The sequence below is a fragment of the Pseudorasbora parva genome, chromosome 19 (assembly GCF_024679245.1).
Source record: "Pseudorasbora parva isolate DD20220531a chromosome 19, ASM2467924v1, whole genome shotgun sequence".
In the NCBI taxonomy this organism is placed as follows: Eukaryota; Metazoa; Chordata; class Actinopteri; order Cypriniformes; family Gobionidae; genus Pseudorasbora; species Pseudorasbora parva.
The window spans coordinates 2,407,225-2,428,641 of NC_090190.1; the positions used below are offsets into that span (position 1 = coordinate 2,407,225).

Below are 21,417 nucleotides of genomic sequence, written 5' to 3' on the forward strand. Positions count from 1 at the left end.
ACTCCCTTCTCATCTATTGCGGTCTAAAAACTCTGGCCAGTTGATAATCTGGCCTAGAATATCAAAATCGATCAGTTTTGCAGTCGATCCTTTTCCTATTTAGCACCTAAACTCTGGAGCAGTCTTCCTAGCATTGTTGAGGATGCAGACACACACTGTCAGTTTATATCGAGACTAAAAACACATCTCTTTACTATGGCTTACACATAAAACATTATCAATTTATATAATTCAAATCAGTTAAATGATTGTTAGGCTGCATTAACTTCCCATAACACTTGATGTCCTCGTTACTTCACACGTAGTACAAACTTTGTGGCATTATTTTTCTATTATCACTATAAAGCTGCTTTGAAATTATCTGTACTGTATAAAAACACTATATAAATAATGCTGACTTGAATTAAAGTGAAATGAATGCATAAAATGGAAACCCCTAAGAAGTTCTGTATATTAAGTGCCTTCTATTAAAGGGACAGTTCACACAGGGACAGTTTCAGAATGTTTGTAAACAATCGGCACCAAGATACTTCCGGGTGGCAGAACGCGAGCGGCTGCAACTGACAAACTGAAGAGATCAGCCGGCTACTGTAAACGGTAACATAGTTAAGAACATTGCTGTTGATTAAAGTAGAAACTATGATGAAAACGTGTTGTGTTTGGGGTTGTGTCATCAGATATACAGCAAAAGGTGTAGGATTGTATCGATTTCCTTTAGAAAAAAGTAAATATATCCAGCAAAACCTGTGGGTGAGGAAGCTAAAGCGAGTGGACGTCGTCAAAAGTGGCGCTACAGGGAAGCTTTCTCAAAATGGTCCATCTACAAAATCATAGCAGAGCATAATTATCTTCAGCTGGGGAAATTGAGGACTAATATTAGTAAACTTTAGATCTCTTTTAAAGATTGAACTCATTGCCAGTCACTGCCTGAAGTAAAGGTAGGAAGAGACTGAACTACTAGTGTCACGTAGGCTACTGATCGAATGGAAGAAATAGGAAAAGCAGAACATAGTTGTCGGCTGATGGGTGATTGATGCGTGTACCACACTGGCTTCATCATCACCGCAAGATTAGTTTGAGTGAATGCCTAACGTTAGCGGAGTAGCGCTAGTCTACAACACACTATCCTTTTGACCATCAGAAGCTCACGTCTGTGCCATCTGATCCGACCCCGACCGAGCAACAGAAAACAGTCACAGCCTTTTGAGTTAGTTAACAGGAAAATAGACCATCTACGATAGCCTAACATATTGAAAGTCAAACAGCAACAGTCACTAAAATAACTACTCAATGGTAGGCTGAGGCTCATTTAAAAATTATGGTATTAGACTAGCGCCACATTTACTGGAGCAAGCTTAGGCATTTCATGTATTGCTATCTTCTGAATTAGTTAATCAGTCCCTCAATAATCATGTTAGCTTTGTCTGAATCTCAAGCAATTTACTAGCGTTGCCATAGGAAGGCTTCGGCTTTTGCCAGCCGGATGAACATTTATTACTGTTGTGACGTCATGATGAATTGTCGTATAAAAACTATAGTATCTTAATTATACTAAAATTACACTGATTTCTGTCCTGTTCTTGTCCATACAGTCAAAGTCAATGGACACAAAAAACCCACATTCCATTGATTTTCATTCTATGGCCAAAATAAATAATTAAATATAAATCAATTTTTTTTAAAAATCAGGTTTGGAAGGAGATGAGAGGGTGAGTAAAAATGACAGAATTAACCCTTTAAGCAGTTCTATCATGCACAATAGTATGAAATATTAGACTTGGTGTCTATAAACACAATCTTTGACAAAAGACAATCAAAAGAGAGGAAAAAACTGCACTTCCTCTTTCATATAAGCCAAGCATAGTGTCTCATTTCATCTGATTCTCTTCTTACCTTATCGACTCTCGACGAGATCAAAGCAGCCGCCCTCGATAATGTGCTCAGAGGGAAGAGTTTTTGATCAAACGCGGACTTATTAAAATTCAGGTTCGTTCAAATGTGCTGTTTCACACTCTGAGTGACAGCTGGATGATGTGCTAGCACCGCTGCACCAAAAATTAGTGTTTTTCTCAACAGAAGCCAAAACTGTGAGATGCACAAATGAGTCTCTGAGGTCTGAGCTGATTAAAAAGAGATCGGATACAAGAGAGCGACTGCGAACTCTAGCTTAAACACCAGTTAATGCATGCATGCTTATTATAGAGACTGATCAAAGTGCAAGACGTTTTGTGAAACACATTTTAGTCAAAAGCTAAACACAGGCCTTCCTTATAAAAGCTGTGACCTTTGGCTAATCTCGACTCAGTTTCAGTTATTCTAATTCAGGGGACATTACATCATGGAGATCTGCTTATTTCAGGACTCACTTTACCAAAATACTGACTACAGTTCGCCACTGAATCGGGACAAACCTCAACCTTTGGCTTTAAACTGTAAATTCTGTCATCGGTTCACAATCTGTGTCACTGGAACATCATTATGTTTTCCTTTGTGCAACATAAAATGATTAATAATTATGAAAATCTCAAAACTGCTTTTTTTCATATCAAATTTTTTCCAAACAAAATGCATCATAATTAGACCAGTACCAATTTGTATTAGTTTCTTAATAAATAACCATATGTCAGATTAAAATGAAAACTTTACTAGACTATGACTTTTATACTGATTTTGACAAACACATTTTTTTTCTTAAAAATGATTTTTTTAAATAAAATAATAAAAATAGAATGAAAAATAAAATAATAAATAGAATAAAAAATGAAATGAAAAATAAATAAAATATAAAGAAATAAAATACAATATTATAGAATTAAAAAATAAATAGAATAAAAAATAAAATGAAAGAATATTATAAATTGAACAACAAATAATATAACAATAATTGAAAATAAAATATTTGAATATAACAATGAAAAAATACATTAAAATAATAAAAATAGAATGGAAAAATAATGAAAGTAGAATAAATAAATAATAAATCAAATGAAAATGAAAAATAATATAATATAACAATAATGGAAAATAAAATAACTGAAAATAAAATAATGAAAAAATACATTAAAAGAATAAAAATAGAATGAAAAAAATAATGAAAGTAGAATAAATAAATAAATAATAAATAGACTAAAAAATAAAATAACATTTTGAATGAATGAATGAATGAATGAAATAATGAATGAATGAATGAATGAATGAATGAATGAATGAATGAATGAATGAATGAATGAAATGTGCAGAGTGTGTTTTCTGTGAATTAGCATTGACTCTCCCACGTCGACCATCTTAGAGTTAATGATGTGGACAGTGTGTTTTGGCATTAATGCCGCTGCTGAACATCCAAAAACTGAACTAGCTTCATCAGCTGTTTATTCTGATCAAAGCTGGAGCCAGATGGCCCTTAGTGTGATACACGAGAAGACTGCTGATGGCAAGAACACAGTAAATGATGAGTGACAGAAAAGGAAAAAATACTACACAACTGCCCTTCAACAAAAAGTATTTGAAAGGCAGCTAAAAATACAGCTAGATTTTTTGATTTTCTAAAGAAAATCTGAGCGGTGAATGCAGTGCAAGTCACCTACACTACATGATGTTTGTGTAGGGCCCGAAGGGAAACGGAGATGAGACTGATTGGTTTATTGCACATTACGCCTGAAACACACCCATGACTAATTAAAGCGATAGTTCACCCAAAAATGAAAATGTGATGTTTATCTGCTGACCCCGAGTGCATCCAACAGGTGTGTTTGTTTCTTCAGGAGAACACAAATAAAGATTTTTAACTCAACCGTTGCAGTCTGACAGTCATATAATGCATGTGAATGGGTAACAATTCTGTGAGAATAAAAAATAAAACATGCTTAGACAACATGCACAAAAACCTGCTGCTCATGACGACACATTGATGTCTTAAAGGGTTAGTTCACCCAAAAATGAAATGTCTGTCATTAACTCCTCTCCCTAATGTCGTTCCACACCCGTAAGACCTCCGTTCATCTTCACACACAGTTTAAGATATTTTATATTTAGTCCGAGAGTGTATGCAAGTGTATGCACACTATACTGTCCATGTCCAGAAAGGGAATAAAAACATCATCACAGTAGTCCATATGAGACATCAGTGGGTTAATTAGAGTCTCTTGAAGCATCCAAAATACATTTGGCACTTCAGTTTGGCGCTTCAGAACTGCTGAATTCATGTGACATTGGCAACTCGAATCATTCATCGATTCAATGATTCATTAACCGTTTGATTCTTTTTGGGGGCACATGGAGGAGAAGACAATGCTGAATAAAATCGTAGTTTTTGATATTTTTGGACCAAAATGTTTTTTCGATGCTTCAAGAGACTCTAATCAACCCACTGATGTCTCATATGGACTACTGTGATGATGTTTTTATTAGCTTTCTGGACATGGACAGTATAGTGGGCATTGACTGAATTATGCTCTGGGACTAAAATATAAAATATCTTAAACTGTGTTCTGATGATGAACGGAGGTCTTACAGGTGTGGAATGACATTAGGGTGAGTCATTAATGGCATCAATTTCATTTTGGGGTGAGTTAAACCCTTTAAGACACAAACCGATCGGTTTCTATGAGAAACACGATATTTATGTTTTTTCTTTACCTCATATTCAGACGAATCTCATCTAGTGTTCCCATCCGCTATTATTAATGAGGCATCTACATTATAATGGCGGATGGGAACACTAGATGAGATTCGTCTGATATGAGGTAAAAAAATAAATGCTCTTGTGTTTCTCACAGAAACCGATTGGTTCGTGTCTTAAGAAATCAATGTGTCGTCACGAGCAGCAGGGTTTTTGTTGTCTTAGGCCCTGATCACACAGAACGCGTTTTTCAGGTTCGAAAACGCGAGGCACACTGCACTGCCTTTTTTGGTAAGCGTTTTTTCATTCAGAAAAAAAGCAGTGCGCTGCTGGGTTTTTTTTATGTTTCTAGGCAACCCCCGAATCACCTGTACTGTCAGTCAAATCAATGTAACGGTCAACACAACGGAAGGCCCGCCTCTCCATTCATGCGATTGGACAAAAGAAAATAAACGCGATGACGTCGGGCGCTTTTCCGCTCAGAGTTGACTTTTTTTCAACTTCATGCGCTCGGAGCGTTCCTTCAAAAACGCAAGGCGCAGCAAGCGGTTAAAACGCGAGGCGCCCAGGGCGCATAAGCAGCGCGCATAACGCTCTCTGCCAACCGAAATACATTCAAAACGTGCAAAAACGCGTTCTGTGTGATCGGGGCCTAAGCATGTTTTTTTACTCTCATAGAATTGTTACCCATTCACATGCATTATGACTGGCAGACTGCAACGGTTGAAGTTAAAAATCTTCATTCGGGTTCTACTGAAGAGGGGGTCAGCATATAAACATCACATTTTAATTTTTGGGTGAACTATCCCTTTAAGAGATGAGTGACCCTTTTAGACCATGTGCCGGGTGCACCAACCGTTTGAATCGTAAAAACCAGCAAAAGGGGATTCAACGTGGATTATAAGTGCACTTCACACCATGTGCTCAGATCGGTAAAGAGGGCCCTTAGTGTTGCATATTTATCCTGACCTATAACAGCATGAACACAGGACAAATGAAGCAACATGTAGTGTTAATCCTCTTTTCAGGAGCAGAAGCGGTAGAATCTAAGTTTTTCAACTAAATATACAAATAAAATTAATTATTTATGTCTTATTTAATTCTATAAACTATAATACTGATCTGCCAACATTGTCGCTGTATGATCAATTTAAATGAGCTGATAACATCACAGTTTTTCTCCAGAACGACTGTAAAGCCAAATCAAATTTTGTTGCAATATTGTCCTGTTTAACACTGTGAAGCTGCTTTAAAGCAATCATCATTGTAAAAGCACTATACAAATAAAGTTGATTGATTGATTGATTGGTTAAAGAAAGAAAAATGCTGTAAAAGGTCAAAGTATAGAAGGTTGTCTCCATTGATCACGGCTCCGCTCCCCAGCATTTTTCAATCTCTTTGCCCCAGACGGCTGTCAGCCTGTGCTATTGATTTGGCTGTTTATTGTTACTTGGTTTACAGAGCCTGTATCAACCCTTCATGACCGCTCCATGCCCACTCCATCTGCGGCGATAAACACAGATACGCACGTAGGCCGCCTGCTAAATTAACATAAACCGATCTAGCTGCAAATGATCTCCTTTCCTCTCTCAAACATCTCATTATTTTCGTTCCACTACAGCACTTGATAAACAAGAAACCTAAACTCAATTAAACACACAATGCTGAGGTTGAAAAGTTCATCAGATCTTCAAAGCGAGGTTTGGGTGGGAGTGGAGGGATTGATGGAGAAACGAAACGCAGAGAGCTCATAGATCAGAGGTGAAGGACGAGAGGCGAGGAGCGATGAAAGAAAGATGGCAGCCACTTGGGGAATGATGGATACAGTGGAATGTATTAGAGACACCACAGCATGTCGAATGGTAATGCGAGCTGAAGCATCTTCCTCTTGTCAGTTTGTAATCCTTAAATAAGACAGTCCTGAATTTCAGACTTCAATAAGGCATGCTCCTTAGAGAGTGTACAAACGTATTTCTGCACAATTTCTCCAATGACATCTCACTATAAATGTCAGCCTCATATTTCTGACTAAAAAAAAAAAGATTTAGCATGAAGAAATGAATACTATATTTGCATATCACATTCCTCCAATTACTCCTACTGTAATTGTTGACAGTAGGAGATATATATATATACACACACACACACGCACACACACACACACACCTGAAGGATTATTAGGAACACCTGTTCAATTTCTCATTAATGCAATTATCTAATCAACCAATCACATGGCAGTTGCTTCAATGCATTTAGGGGTGTGGTCCTGGTCAAGACAATCTCCTGAACTTCAAACTGATGGAAGAGCAACTTTGACTGAAATAACCACTCGTTACAACCGAGGTATGCAGCAAAGCATTTGTGAAGCCACAACACACACAACCTTGAGGCGGATGGGCTACAACAGCAGAAGACCCCACCGGGACCACTCATCTCCTCTACAAGTAGGAAAAAGAGGCGACAATTTGCACAAGCTCATTAAAATTGGACAGTTAAAGACTGGAAAAATGTTGCCTGGTCTGATGAGTCTCGATTTCTGTTGAGACATTCAGATGGTAGAGCCAGAATTTGGCGTAAACAGAATGAGAACATGGATCCATCATGCCTTGTTCCCACTGTGCAGGCTGGTGGTGGTGGTGTAATGGTGTGGGGGATGTTTTCTTGGCACATTTTAGGCCCCTTAGTGGCAACTGGGCATCGCTTAAATGCTACGGCCTACCTGAGCATTGTTTCTGACCATGTCCATCCCTTTATGACCACCATGTACCCATCCTCTGATGGCTACTTCCAGCAGGATAATGCACCATGTCACAAAGCTCTAATCATTTCAGATTGGTTTCTTGAACATGACAATGAGTTGACTGTACTAAAATAGCCGCCACAGTCACCAGATCTCAACCCAATAGAGCATCTTTGGGATGTGGTGGAACGGGAGCTTCGTGCCCTGGATGTGCATCCCACAAATCTCCATCAACTGCAAGATGCTCTCCTATCAATATGGGCCAACATTTCTAAAGAATGCTTTCAGCACTTTGTTGAATCAATGCCACGTAGAATTAAAGCAGTTCTGAAGGTGAAAGGGGGTCAAACACAGTATTAGTATATGTTCCTAATTATATATATATATATATATATATATATATATATATATATATATATATATATATATAGGGGATGCATTTTTATTACCTTTGGGGTTTGAGGGTTGTGCTTAGTTGTCATGAAACAACACTGCAAAACAAATATAAATGGTGCTAAAAATATGCTTCATTTTCTTTATGCAAAAATACACAATGGCGCTGAAGACGGCGATAGCACAAGAGAAAGCGTTCTTTAAAGAAGGAATTGTGTGATTCTCACAGCAAGCGCTTTCATCTCATCTCACACTGGCAGGGCTTTACTCCATCCGACTCCAGCGAGATCTTCCCAGGGATGAGCAACACAAATCTTTCAGGGAGAGCAGAGCTGTAATTCCATTTTAAAGCCTGAAGTGAGAGAGATGTAATTTTAGCCTCGGCGCTCTTATGGGGAAAAAGGGAAAACTCTGGATCTGGCTGAGGAGGGCTCGTTCTGAAACTGAATCTCATTCCCTCACAGGTAATGGGCCAAGAAAAGTACATATACAAGAAGAATCGCAGCAGCGTCAGTTCTTATTTGAGCAGTGATTTATGGAGGGTGAATCTGTATAATCTGATATGGTCAAGACCTTTTAGTAACTGAGAAGGAACTCCAGATTTCTAAAGAGGTTAAACATTGGCTGGTTCTCACACAGGGCTCTTTGATTGTGAAAGTCAGAATGTTCTGATGGTTTTCGTCGTTTGGGTTCAAACTTGGGATGTCCCGAGCCGATCTCAAGGATCAGTATCAGGGCCAATTAAGCATTTTTGATCTAACGAATCTCTCTCAAGTCATTTAGTGTTTATTTCTCTCTGCCGTCAGACTATCTGTTGATGACAGACTGACATTCTGACACTGCAATCTTTTCTAACCTTATCTCCACTTTTCTTTGATTTCAATTATTCTGCTTATGGTACATATAAAATACAAGACGTTTATATTAATATTCACTGACTCAAATCAGGGGCTCAAAAACTTGATAAAATTAAAATTAAAAAATAAATATAAAAAAACTAAAATTGAATTAAAATTAGATTAAATAAAAAAAAATTAAAAAATATTTGAACACCTGAGAAAATCACTGTTAATATTTGGTACAGTAGCCTTTGTTTGCAATTACAGGTCAAATGTTTACTGTAGTTTTTCACCAGGTTTGCACAAACTGCAGGAGGGATTTTGGCCCACTCCTCCACACAGATCTTCTCTAGATCAGTCAGGTTTCTGGCCTGTTGCTGAGAAACACAGAGTTTGAGCTCCCTCCAAAGATTCTCTACTGGGTTTAGGTCTGGAGACTGGCTAGGCCACGCCAGAACCTTTATATGCTTCTTACAGAGCCACTCCTTGGTTATCCTGGCTGTGTGCTTCGGGTCATTGTCATGTTGGAAGACCCAGCCTCGACCCATCTTCAATGCTCTAACTGAGGGAAGGAGGTTGTTCCCCAAAATCTCGCAATACATGCCCCTGGTCATCATCTCCTTAATACAGTGCAGTCGCCCTGTCCCATGTGCAGTTTTAATGTATTTATCATGTAAGAGAAAATGCAGCTTGTTGAGACTCAAACTTTTGAATTGTAGTGTACACATATTTTATATATATATATATATATATATATATATATATATATATATATATATATATATATATATATATATATATATATATATATATATATATATATATATATACACACACATACACACAAACATTGTAAAGAAAATAACATTAAATTATAATACTCAATAACACAAAAACAACACTAGTTTAAACCAACATTAGACTGAGAGCCTTCCAGACCCCGAGTGGCTTTAATTTGGTTAAATGTTAACATAGCATGAAAAGAAATCTAATTATTTGTACACTAGTACAAAGTACAAAGTAATAACAAACCGCCACAGAATATTTTCTATTTTCTGAGTGTCCCTTTTTCATGCCCCAAAGCCTGCTGGGCCTTCCTTGCCGACCTGTGAGCACCAATTAAAACGCCTCTGACCGGCAAACCTGCTCTAATGGATGACATATGAACTAACTAATCATGTGGAGAATTGAGTGCCTCCTGCGAGCAGTTCGTGCGAATGTGTGTGTGTGTATGTGTGTAGGACTGTGTCCTCTGAACGTGGCTCATTACGGTTCCAGGGTGTTTGTTTTTCTGCGTGTGTGTGTGAGTGAGTGTGAGAGAGTGTGAGTGAGAGAGTGCGAGAGAGAGTGAGTGAGTGTGTGTGTGTGTGTGTGTGTGTGTGTGTGTGTGTGTGTGTGTGTGTGTGTGTGTGTGTGTGTGTGTGTGTGTGTGTGTGTGTGTGTGTGTGTGTGTGTGTGTGTGTGTGTGAGTGAGTGTGAGAGTGAGTGAGTGAGTTTGTGCGTGTGTGTGTGTGTGTGTGTGTGTAGGACATCCTCCTCTGAACCTGGCTCATTACGGTTCCAGCGTGTTTGTTTATCAGAGCGCAGCTCCACCACGGGCCCTTGGCCCAGCCCGGCTCCACAGATAACAGTGAATGCCTGAACTGCTGTTGATTATGCTTGTGTATCCGCCTTCTGAGAGGCCTGTTTGAAATTACAAACATCCTCTCACATTTCTCACTTTCTCATTTGAATAAAGAGGACAGACGGGGTAATTAACAGGGTATTAAAAAAAAACATGGAAAGGGGGGGCGGGCGTGGAAGAAAGAGAGCAAGAGAGTGGTGGAGAATAAATGAGAGCAGCCATCTCTCCAAGGCCTTCTTAATGGGCTGTGACAGGAATTTATTAACAGTTAGAGCAGTGTTCAATCACAGCGCCTGCCCGGATGAGTTGACAGTGTCTCAACTACAGTGGACCTTTGGATGGCTTCACACATCTGTGGGGCCCTGAGGGGCCACGGGGACTCTAGCACCACAACAGTTAGAGAGTCAAGAGGAGGGATGACAGGCTCGCGGTAAAATATCTCGAGTCAAATGAGTTTCAGAACAGCATTTATTTCCTTCTCTAAACAGCACCGGAATTTTTATGCGAATCACGGTATTGATTCCTGATTCGGATCACCAATGTCACGTGATTTCATCAGTTTGACACGCGATCCGAATCATGAATCAATACGCTACAGTACAGAGTTACTGTTCAGTACTAAAGTGCTACAGTAGCCACGCCCCAAACTCTCCATCTGCTACAGTAGCCACGCCCCAAACTCTCCATCTGCTACAGTAGCCACGCCCCAAACTCTCCATCTGCTACAGTAGCCACGCCTCAAACTCTCCATCTGCTACAGTAGCCACGCCCCAAACTCTCCATCTGCTACAGTAGCCACGCCCCAAACTCTCCATCTGCTACAGTAGCCACGCCCCAAACTCTCCATCTGCTGCAGTAGCCACGCCCCAAACGCTCCATCTGCTACAGTAGCCACTCCCCAAACTCTCCATCTGCTACAGTAGCCACGCCCCAAACTCTCCATCTGCTACAGTAGCCACGCCCCAAACTCTCCATCTGCTACAGTAGCCACGCCCCAAACTCTCCATCTGCTACAGTAGCCACGCCCCAAACGCTCCATCTGCTACAGTAGCCACGCCCCAAACTCTCCATCTGCTGCAGTAGCCACGCCCCAAACGCTCCATCTGCTACAGTAGCCACGCCCCAAACTCTCCATCTGCTACAGTAGCCACTCCCCAAACTCTCCATCTGCTACAGTAGCCACGCCCCAAACTCTCCATCTGCTACAGTAGCCACTCCCCAAACTCTCCATCTGCTACAGTAGCCACGCCCCAAACTATCCATCTGCTACAGTAGCCACACCCCAAACTCTCCATCTGCTACAGTAGCCACGCCCCAAACTCTCCATCTGCTACAGTAGCCACGCCCCAAACTCTCCATCTGCTACAGTAGCCACGCCCCAAACTCTTCATCTGCTACAGTAGCCACGCCCCAAACTCTCCATCTACTACAGTAGCCACGCCACGCCCCAAACTCTCCATCTGCTACAGTAGCCACTCCCCAAACTCTCCATCTACTACAGAAGCCACACCCCAAACTCTCCATCTACTACAGTAGCCACACCCCAAACTCTCCATCTGCTACAGTAGCCACGCCCCAAACTCTATATCTGCTACAGTAGCCACGCCCCAAACTCTCCATCTACTACAGAAGCCACGCCCCAAACTCTCCATCTACTACGGCAGCCACACCCCAAACTCTCATCTGCTACAGTAGCCACGCCCCAAACTCTCCATCTGCTAAAGTAGCCACACCCCAAACTCTCCATCTACTACAGTAGCCACACCCCAAACTCTCCATCTGCTACGGCAGCCACACCCCAAACTCTCATCTGCTACAGTAGCCACGCCCCAAACTCTCCATCTGCTACAGTAGCCACACCCCAAACTCTCCATCTGCTACAGTAGCCACACCCCAAACTCTCCATCTACTACAGTAGCCACGCCCCAAACTCTCCATCTACTACAGTAGCCACGCCCCAAACTCTCCATCTACTAGTTGCAGCATGTGCTTATAATAAACAGAATGATATCATGCTTTGGTTTGGATACTTATATATATTATCATTCTTGGTGTAAACAGCCCTTTACAACAGGGTGATTTGGCGTTAAGAAAATAAACCCAATACTGTTATGCAGCTAATGAAAGGTACAATAAAACTCACCAGAACACAATCAAGATGTGTGAGGATAGATCGGTCGCGGTGATGAAGGCCACTCTAGATTGCAAGACCATCATTCAGCCTGGGCCCTGACAAAAAGCAATTACCCCAATCGACAGATAACGAGAGCAGGGTGATCATTCAGTGACGGAACATGCCGTAAAGCAGCGGGGCAATACCATACATCTCTCCACAACTTCACCAACTTGTTGGAGCTCCAACAGTGATGAAGGATTCACTAAATCAAGCTTGAGCTCCACTGCCACAGCAAACGACAGTACTTAATCAGGAGGACAATGGCATGACTCTATTAAAATGCGCAACCTAGCCTACAATGGGATGAGTCAGACAGCCGGTCTCCATTATGTTTCAACAAACTGACCTGAGTGCTAATTTTCAATCATCCATGGTCTCATTACTTTCATTTGTTCGTTCAAGCTGATGTCTATCTGACTGTTCATCCATCAGTCCATTTATTACAAAAGCATCCTTTCTCTACGTTCATCTCTCTATCAGTCCTTCCATCATCATACCTTGTTTCTATAAATCCTGTACACATGCATACATTTAATCCATTAATTTATCCACTGGACCAGGCTTTCCAAAAAAATATGATTATTTAAGACTTTGTTGAATTCAAATATATAACTATTTTTAAAGATAAAGTATGCAGTTTCTGCGACACTAGTGGCACCTGGCAGAATTACAAAAATAAGGCACATTTTTAAACAACCTTTAAAACTCTCCATCTGCTACAGTAGCCACGCCCCAAACTCACCATCTGCTACAGTAGCCACGCCCCAATCTCACCATCTGCTACAGTAGCCACGCCCCAAACTCTCCATCTGCTACAGTAGCCACGGCCCAAACTCTCCATCTACTACAGTAGCCACACCCCAAACTCTCCATCTGCTACAGTAGCCAAGCCCCAAACTCTCCATCTGCTACAGTAGCCACGCCCCAAACGCTCCATCTGCTACAGTAGCCACACCCCAAACTCGCCATCTGCTACAGTAGCCACACCCCAAACTCTCCATCTGCTACAGTAGCCACGCCCCAAACGCTCCATCTGCTACAGTAGCCACGCCCCAAACTCTCCATCTGCTACAGTAGCCACACCCCAAACTCGCCATCTGCTACAGTAGCCACACCCCAAACTCTCCATCTGCTACAGTAGCCACGCCCCAAACTCTCCATCTACTACAGTAGCCACGCCCCAAACTCTCCCTCTTCTACAGTAGACACGCCCCAAACTCTCCCTCTGCTACAGTAGCCACGCCCCAAACTCTCCATCTACTACAGTAGCCACGCCCCAAACTCTCCCTCTTCTACAGTAGACACGCCCCAAACTCTCCCTCTTCTACAGTAGACACGCCCCAAACTCTCCATCTACTACAGTAGCCACGCCCCAAACTCTCCCTCTGCTACAGTAGCCACGCCCCAAACTCTCCATCTGCTACAGTAGCCAAGCCCCAAACTCTCCATCTGCTACAGTAGTCACACCCCAAACTCTCCATCTGCTACAGTAGCCACACCCCAAACTCTCCCTCTGCTACAGTAGCCACACCCCAAACTCTCCATCTGCTACAGTAGCCACACCCCAAACTCTCCATCTGCTACAGTAGTCACACCCCAAACTCTCCATCTGCTACAGTAGCCACACCCCAAACTCTCCCTCTGCTACAGTAGCCACACCCCAAACTCTCCCTCTGCTACAGTAGTCACACCCCAAACCCTCCATCTGCTACAGTAGCCACGCCCCAAACTCTCCATCTGCTACAGTAGCCACGGCCAAAACTCTCCATCTGCTACAGTAGCCACGCCCCAAACTCTCCATCTGCTACAGTAGCCACGCCCCAAACTCTCCATCTGCTACAGTAGCCACACCCCAAACTCTCCATCTGCTACAGTAGCCACGCCCCAAACTCTCCATCTGCTACAGTAGCCACACCCCAAACTCTCCATCTGCTACATAGCCACGCCCCAAACTCTCCATCTGCTACAGCAGCCACGCCCCAAACTCTCCATCTGCAACAGTAGCCACGCCCCAAACTCTCCATCTACTACAGTAGCCACGCCCCAAACTCTCCATCTGCTACAGCAGCCACGTCCCAAACTCTCCATCTGCTACAGTAGCCACGCCCCAAACTCTCCATCTGCTACAGTAGCCACGCCCCAAACTCTCCATCTGCTACAGTAGCCACGCCCCAAACTCTCCATCTGCTACAGCAGCCACGCCCCAAACTCTCCATCTGCTACAGTAGCCACGCCCCAAACTCTCCATCTGCTACAGTAGCCACGCCCCAAACTCTCCATCTGCTACAGCAGCCACGCCCCAAACTCTCCATCTGCTACAGCAGCCACGCCCCAAACTCTCCATCTACTACAGCAGCCACGCCCCAAACTCTCCATCTGCTACAGTAGCCACGCCCCAAACTCTCCATCTACTACAGTAGCCACACCCCAAACTCTCCATCTGCTTGGGTTAAGAGAATGTATTTTAACATAAAAAAATACTTTAAAAAACAATCAAAATAAAACACTTCCTAAAAAAGATGAATATTTTATCTTTTTACTTGTATGTCCTGTGACCATCAGAGAACCGTGATCATGAAAATGCTGCAGAGGCAGATGCCGGGGAGCTGTAACACATCTGCGCTCCACATCCTGACGCAACCTTGACCTCCCCTGAGTTTGCCATCTTTTATTCCCCCAACATGGTCGCCTCATCCAGCGTGTTATTTGCAGCTGGCTATTTGGCCGGTGAAAAGCTCCAGGGCCCTTGTCGCATGAGCATTTCCGTGCCGACTGCCTTTCATGAGCATGCTGCAGTTTTTAATAAGGCCGACTCAATGGCGGAGAGGAGTGCAGAAATAAAACATCGCCCTGTTAGGCCAAGATCATTTTGCTTTTACTGCAAGAAAGTCATAAAATCATTGGCAGAGAGTCATCAGGTTAGTTTTCAAAGACTATGACTTCATTATTTTGCGGATATCTCACTGCTTACCATTTTAAAGGACACTGTAAAGATATATTCTGAATAATATCTCCAGGATGTGAAGTGGCCAGTTTGGGGTTTACATACTACCTTTCAAATGTTTGAGGTCTGTGAGATTTTTTACTGTTCTTGACAGAAGTCTCTTTTGAGGCTGAATCTATTTGATAAAAAATACAGATAAAAACAGAATTTTTTTTGAAATATTACAATTTAAATGAACTGTTTTCTATGTGAATATATAGTAAAGTGTAATTTATTCCTGTGATCAAAGCTGAATTTATCATCATTACTCCAGTCTTCAGAGTCACATGATCCTTCACTAATCATTCTCATATGAGGATCTGATCATCAACACACATTTATGATTTACATGTAGTATTTTATTTGTAAAAATTACTTTTGATCAATTCGATGCATTCTTGCTGAATAAAATTAATTTAAAACTTACTAACCCCATGCAATTAAATGCAAATTGTGATTAATTGCATCCAAAATAAAAGTTTTTTTACATAATATGTTTGTTTGTGCTACATACTTATACACAGAACACACACATTTATTATTCAAACACAAACAAACTTTTATTTTGGATGCGATTAATCGTTTGACAGCACTGTGTGTGTGTGTGTGTGTGTGTGTGTGTGTGTGTGTGTGTGTGTGTGTGTGTGTGTGTGTGTGTGTGTGTGTGTGTGTGTGTGTGTTTGGGCATGTTTTTGTGACATATGAGGACACAAATGTGTATAATGACATGGGTATGACAGGTATTACAGGAGAGGGTGAAATATGAGGACATTACCCATGTCCCCACTTTTCAAAAGGCTTATAAATCACACAGGATGAGGGTTTTTTTTAGAAATTAAAAATGCAGAATGTTTCCTGTGAAGGGTAGGTTTAGGGGCTGTGTGTGTGTGTGTGTGTGTGCGTGCGTGCGTGCGTGCGCATGTGTGTGTGTGTGTGTGTGTGTGTGTGTGTGTGTGTGTGTGTGTGTGTGTGTGTGTGTGTGTGTGTGTGTGTGTGTGTGTGTGTGTGTGTGAGAGAGATGGGTAGGTTTAGGGGCAGTGTAGGGGGATAGAAAATACGGTTTGTACAGTATAAAAACCATTACACCTATGGAATGTCCTCATATGTCACAAAAACAAACGTGTGTGTGTGTGTGTGTGTGTGTGTGTGTGTGTGTGCTTGTTTTTGTGACATATCAGGACAAAAATGTGTATAATAACATGTGTATGACACAGGTATTACAGAAAATGGTGACATATCAGGACATTACCCCATGTCCCCACTTTTCAAAATGCTTATAAATCATACAGGAGGAGTTTTTTTGAAAAAGTAAAAATGCAGAATGTTTCCTGTGATGGGTAGGTTTAGGGGTAGGGGCAGTGTAAGGGGATAGACAATACGGTTTGTACAGTATAAAACACATTACGCCTATGGAATGTCCTCACAATTCACAAAAACAAACATGTGTGTGTGTGTGTGTGTGTGTGTGTGTGTGTGTGTGTGTGTGTGTGTGTGTGTGTGTGTGTGTGTATATATATATATATATATAAGAGTTCCTCAGAGTAGCTCAAACTCAAGAGCATGTCAATAGAATACATGAAATCATAAATGTATACCTTAAAAACCATATAAGTTGCATTGGATTAAAGCATGTGTCAAAACATTGCTTTTCTAACCTTATTAACTTCCAGTACTTCTCTCCTCTCTTCGCTGGATGTGCGCATCTGATTGGCCATTCGGTCGTCCAGTTTAGAACTGTCATCCTCTACATAAGGGATAAGTTGCTAAAAAAAGAAAGAGAAAATAAAATTACCACATACCAAGACTATTTCATGCTTCAATAGCTCAACAAAAAAGAACAGGCTCTGGTAAAACATCTAAATGTTGTCATAAAATGCTCAGAAAAAATGCAGCAGTCAATGTGGAAAGATGATTTTTAGGTCGGGATGGTGTAGTATTTTGCATGCTCAACTGAAGATGAATGAGACACCTACACACCAGACTCACTCGCAATCTGATGCCTTCTGAAGAAACCTCTTGGATTAAATATGAATGAAAAAGATATGATGGTATTTGTGAACTGAAACATGAATTATAATACAGTTGGTTTACCTATAGGCATCTTAAAAGATGAGCGGCCTGAACTAGGGTTAAGCTCGGCCGTTATCCAAAACATGAAAAAATAATCTTGAATCTCGGTTTGAATATAATGTGTAGACATTTACTGTGGTGACCCGCTGTCTAAACAACACGAGAGCTTAAGAGGCGAGAGTGTAAGGTTTAACAACCTGGAGAAGCCACAGTAATGGATTATTGCATAATTCATCGCAGGGAAATCAACACTAGCAGATCTTAGGTCTTATAGCATAACAGCCTCAGTGATTTAGCCCAAATAAATCACTCAACATGAAGAGGTTTGAATAATTGAACTTCACAAATAGTCCGAGCCCCTGGACAGCACTACACAAGGTACAGGAAAAGCAAACCGTCAATTTGGGGACACTTGTTCAAATGGTTCTACCCTCTTAGACCCATAGAGCGTCTCATTCTTTTTATCAGGTTCCTCGTTCTGTGACCTTGCCAAACAGACGTGCATCTGCACGCTTTAACATCACAGTGACACCTGCTGGTGTTCTGGCTGAGGAATCAGAGCATGCATGTGAAGCAAAAAACTCTCACTTTAGAGCATTGAAACAAATCGTGCAATGTGAATGGTTTGCAGAAATCAATTTAATGGCATTTGCTCCGTTATTTAAACAGTTAGTTCACCCAAAAATGAACATTATCCCATCATTTACTCTCTCTCTAGTCATACTAGGTGTTTATGATATTCTTCTTTCAGACTAATACAATCAGTTATATTAAAAAATGTCCTGGCTCTTCCAAGCTTTATAATGGCAGTGAATTGATGGGTCATATGGGAAGTCCATAAAAGTGCATCAATTCATCATAAAACGGTATTCATCCAACATAAAAGTGTATCTATCCATCATAAAAGAACATGTATCCATCAAAGGTGCATCTATCTATTCATCTATCCATCAAAACGGTATCCATCCATGTTTGTTTCGTTTCTTTCTTTTGCTCTCCCCAAGTCGCTTTGGATAAAAGCGTCTGCTAAATGATTAAATGTAAATGTAACATAAAAGTGCATCTATCCATCATAAAACGGTATCCATCCAACATAAAAGTGCATCTATCCATCATAAAAGAACATGTATCCATCGTAGGTGCATTATCTATTCATCTATCCATCATAAAAGAACATGTATCCATCATAGGTGCATCTATCTATTCATCTATCCATCATAAAACGGTATCCATCCAACATAAAAGTGTATCTATCCATCATAAAAGACCATCTATCCATCATCATAATAATAATAATAATGTGCAGCATCCACCTGGATGATGCGACGGCAGCCATATCGCGCCAAGAACGCTCACCACACACCAGCTGATTGGTGGAGAGGAGACAGAGTGATGAAGCCAATCAGGAGAGGGGGATTATTAGGAGGCCATGATGGACAGGGGCCAATGGGCAAATTTGGCCAGGTTGCCGGGGTTACATCCCTACTCTTTTTCCGAAAGACATCCTGGGATTTTTAACAACCACAGAGAGTCAGGACCTCGGTTTATCGTCTCATCCAAAAGATGGTGCTTTTTGTCAGTATAGTCTCCCCATCACTATACTGGGGTGTTAGGACCCACACAGACCACAGGGTGAGCGCCCCCTGCTGGCCTCACTAACACCTCTACCGGCAGCTCCTGGTTTTCCCAGTTGGTCTCCCATCCAGGTACTGACCAGGCTCAGCCCTGCTTAGCTTCAGTGGGAAACCAGTCTTGGGCTGGTATCATAAGTGCATCTATCTATTCATCTATCCATCATAAAAGGTATCCATCCAACATAAAAGTGCATCTATCCATTCATCTATCCATCATAAGTGCATCTATCTATTCATCTATCATCATACAACGGTATCCATCCATCATTAAAGTGTATCTATCATCATAAAAGTACATCTATCTATCTATCCATCCATCATACACACACACAAACTTCTACCCATTACAACTGAATATATTCTATCATTCAAAACTTTGGGGTTGATGAGATTTAATGTCTTTTAAAGTTTCAGAGTTGCATTTATTTGATTAAAAAGCAGTAAATTGCATCACAATTATTTATTACAAAAAATATCACAGTTGAAAAATTTTAAAAACACAACTTTAAAAAATGTAATTTATTCCTGACTTTTCAGCATCATTACTCCAGTCTTCAGTGTCACATGACCCTTCAGAAATCATTCTCATATGAGGATTATCAGTGTTGAAAACAGTTTTTTTCTTTTTTCTTTTTTCTTTAACTTCAACACACAAATGTCAGTGTATCGGTAACAGCTTAAATCACCTATCATTTCTGCAGGCAAATTAAAACTCAAGTCCTGTTTTCTGAATCACTCATATTTCGTGGCTCTGTGGTTTTACAGAACAGACCTTACAGGCTTTAAGCTGTCACATGCCAGCAGAGGCAAGGAGGAAAAATCTGGTCATATGAAATGCAAGGGAGGGAGAGAGAAAAGCCCCTGGCAGGTTTGTCAAGGGAGTGAATGCAGCAAACCACAGGCGAGTGAGTGACCAAGCACAGAGAGAGAGAGAGAGAGAGAGAGAGCGAGAGAGAGAGAGAGAGCGAGAGAGAGAGCGAGAGAGAGAGAGAGAGAGAGAGAGAGAGAGAGAGAGAGAGAGAGAGAGAGAGAGAGAGAGAGAGAGAGAGAGAGAGAGAGAGAGAGAGAGAGAGAATTTGAATTTAACACTTTTTACAAAAAAACTCCTATTCACAATACACTCCTACAACACAGTACATTAAAGGTGCACTATGTAGTATTTTTGCAGTAAAATATCCAAAAACCACTAGGCCGGTGTCATATATTTTGTTCAGTTGAGTACTTACAATATTCCAAATGTTTCCAACTATTTGTAAATTGTGAGAAAATTGCTATTTTAACCGAGGACCGGGACTCTTAGCAGTGTGAACAAGTGAACGCACTGAGTAACGTCATAACATCGTTTAAAAACACACTTAAATGTATCTAATATGATAAACAGAGCTGCTTTACCTCATAATCATAACCGGAAGAGCGGATCTGTGCAGGCGCCCACCGACTGTGTCCCGTCCCGTCATAATAAAAGTCCCGGTATTCGCGAGGCGGGTATTTGTTTAACAATTGCTCCAGCGGCCGTGCTCAGCTCCACAACACTCGCTCCTGCTCTGCTTCACTACAGTAACGTTAATAACCGCATCCATGAACGTGATTTCTGCCTGAGTCCTATTTTCCACCGGCTGTAATGAGAAGACCACATGTCCCAAGATGCTGCGCTCACACTTTGCGTCATCAAACTACGCATTTGTTTTGAATAGGCGCCTCCAGTGGACGGAAAGCTGCATAGTGCACCTTTAAAACATTTAAAATAAATAAAAAATAATTTCTCACAATAATTTTATGAAGTGACGAGAATAGTTTTTGTGCAGCAAAAAATTAAATAACGACTTATTTAGTGATGGCCGATTTCAAAACAAAGTTTCGAACTGTTATGAATCAGTGAATCGATTCATGATTCGGATCGCCAATGTCACGTGATTTCAGCAGTTTGACACGCGATCCGAATCATGAATCGAAGTTAAAGGGTTACTTCAGCGATTAGCATATGGCTTTCTATCAGTAGAAACCCTGGAGAATATTCAAATGACAGGTTATATCTGTAAAAAATTTTGTCCAGAGGCTAAAGACTACAGCCAGCGGAGGGAGATATTTCCTCATGTTTTCAAACCGCGGATGGGTGATGGAGATCACACTCACAGCTCAGCTCAGCTGCAGGCATTCATCTAAACGGAGCTATGAGGAGCAATGGAAGTGTTTTAACTTCTCAAATATATTTCTATGAAAGTTAAGCTTCCGAAGGCATGAACTGAAAACGCTCCAGACTGAACACGCGCTGTGAATGTTTACCTGAGCTCTCATCACGAGAGTTCATTCAGCTCATTGATCACGGTGAATATAATCTGA

At 41.2% G+C, this 21,417-nt stretch overlaps 1 protein-coding gene across 2 annotated transcripts in view; it reads right to left on the reverse strand.

The window, feature by feature from the left end:
- Positions 1–21,417, reverse strand: part of med30 (mediator complex subunit 30) — a 198,683-nt gene that overhangs the window by 172,806 nt on the left and 4,460 nt on the right. For both annotated transcript variants that reach the window (XM_067425091.1, XM_067425090.1), the window contains exon 5: positions 17,029–17,136. In XM_067425091.1, coding sequence (XP_067281192.1) covers positions 17,029–17,136 — 108 coding nt within the window. The remainder of the gene's footprint in view (positions 1–17,028; positions 17,137–21,417) is intronic.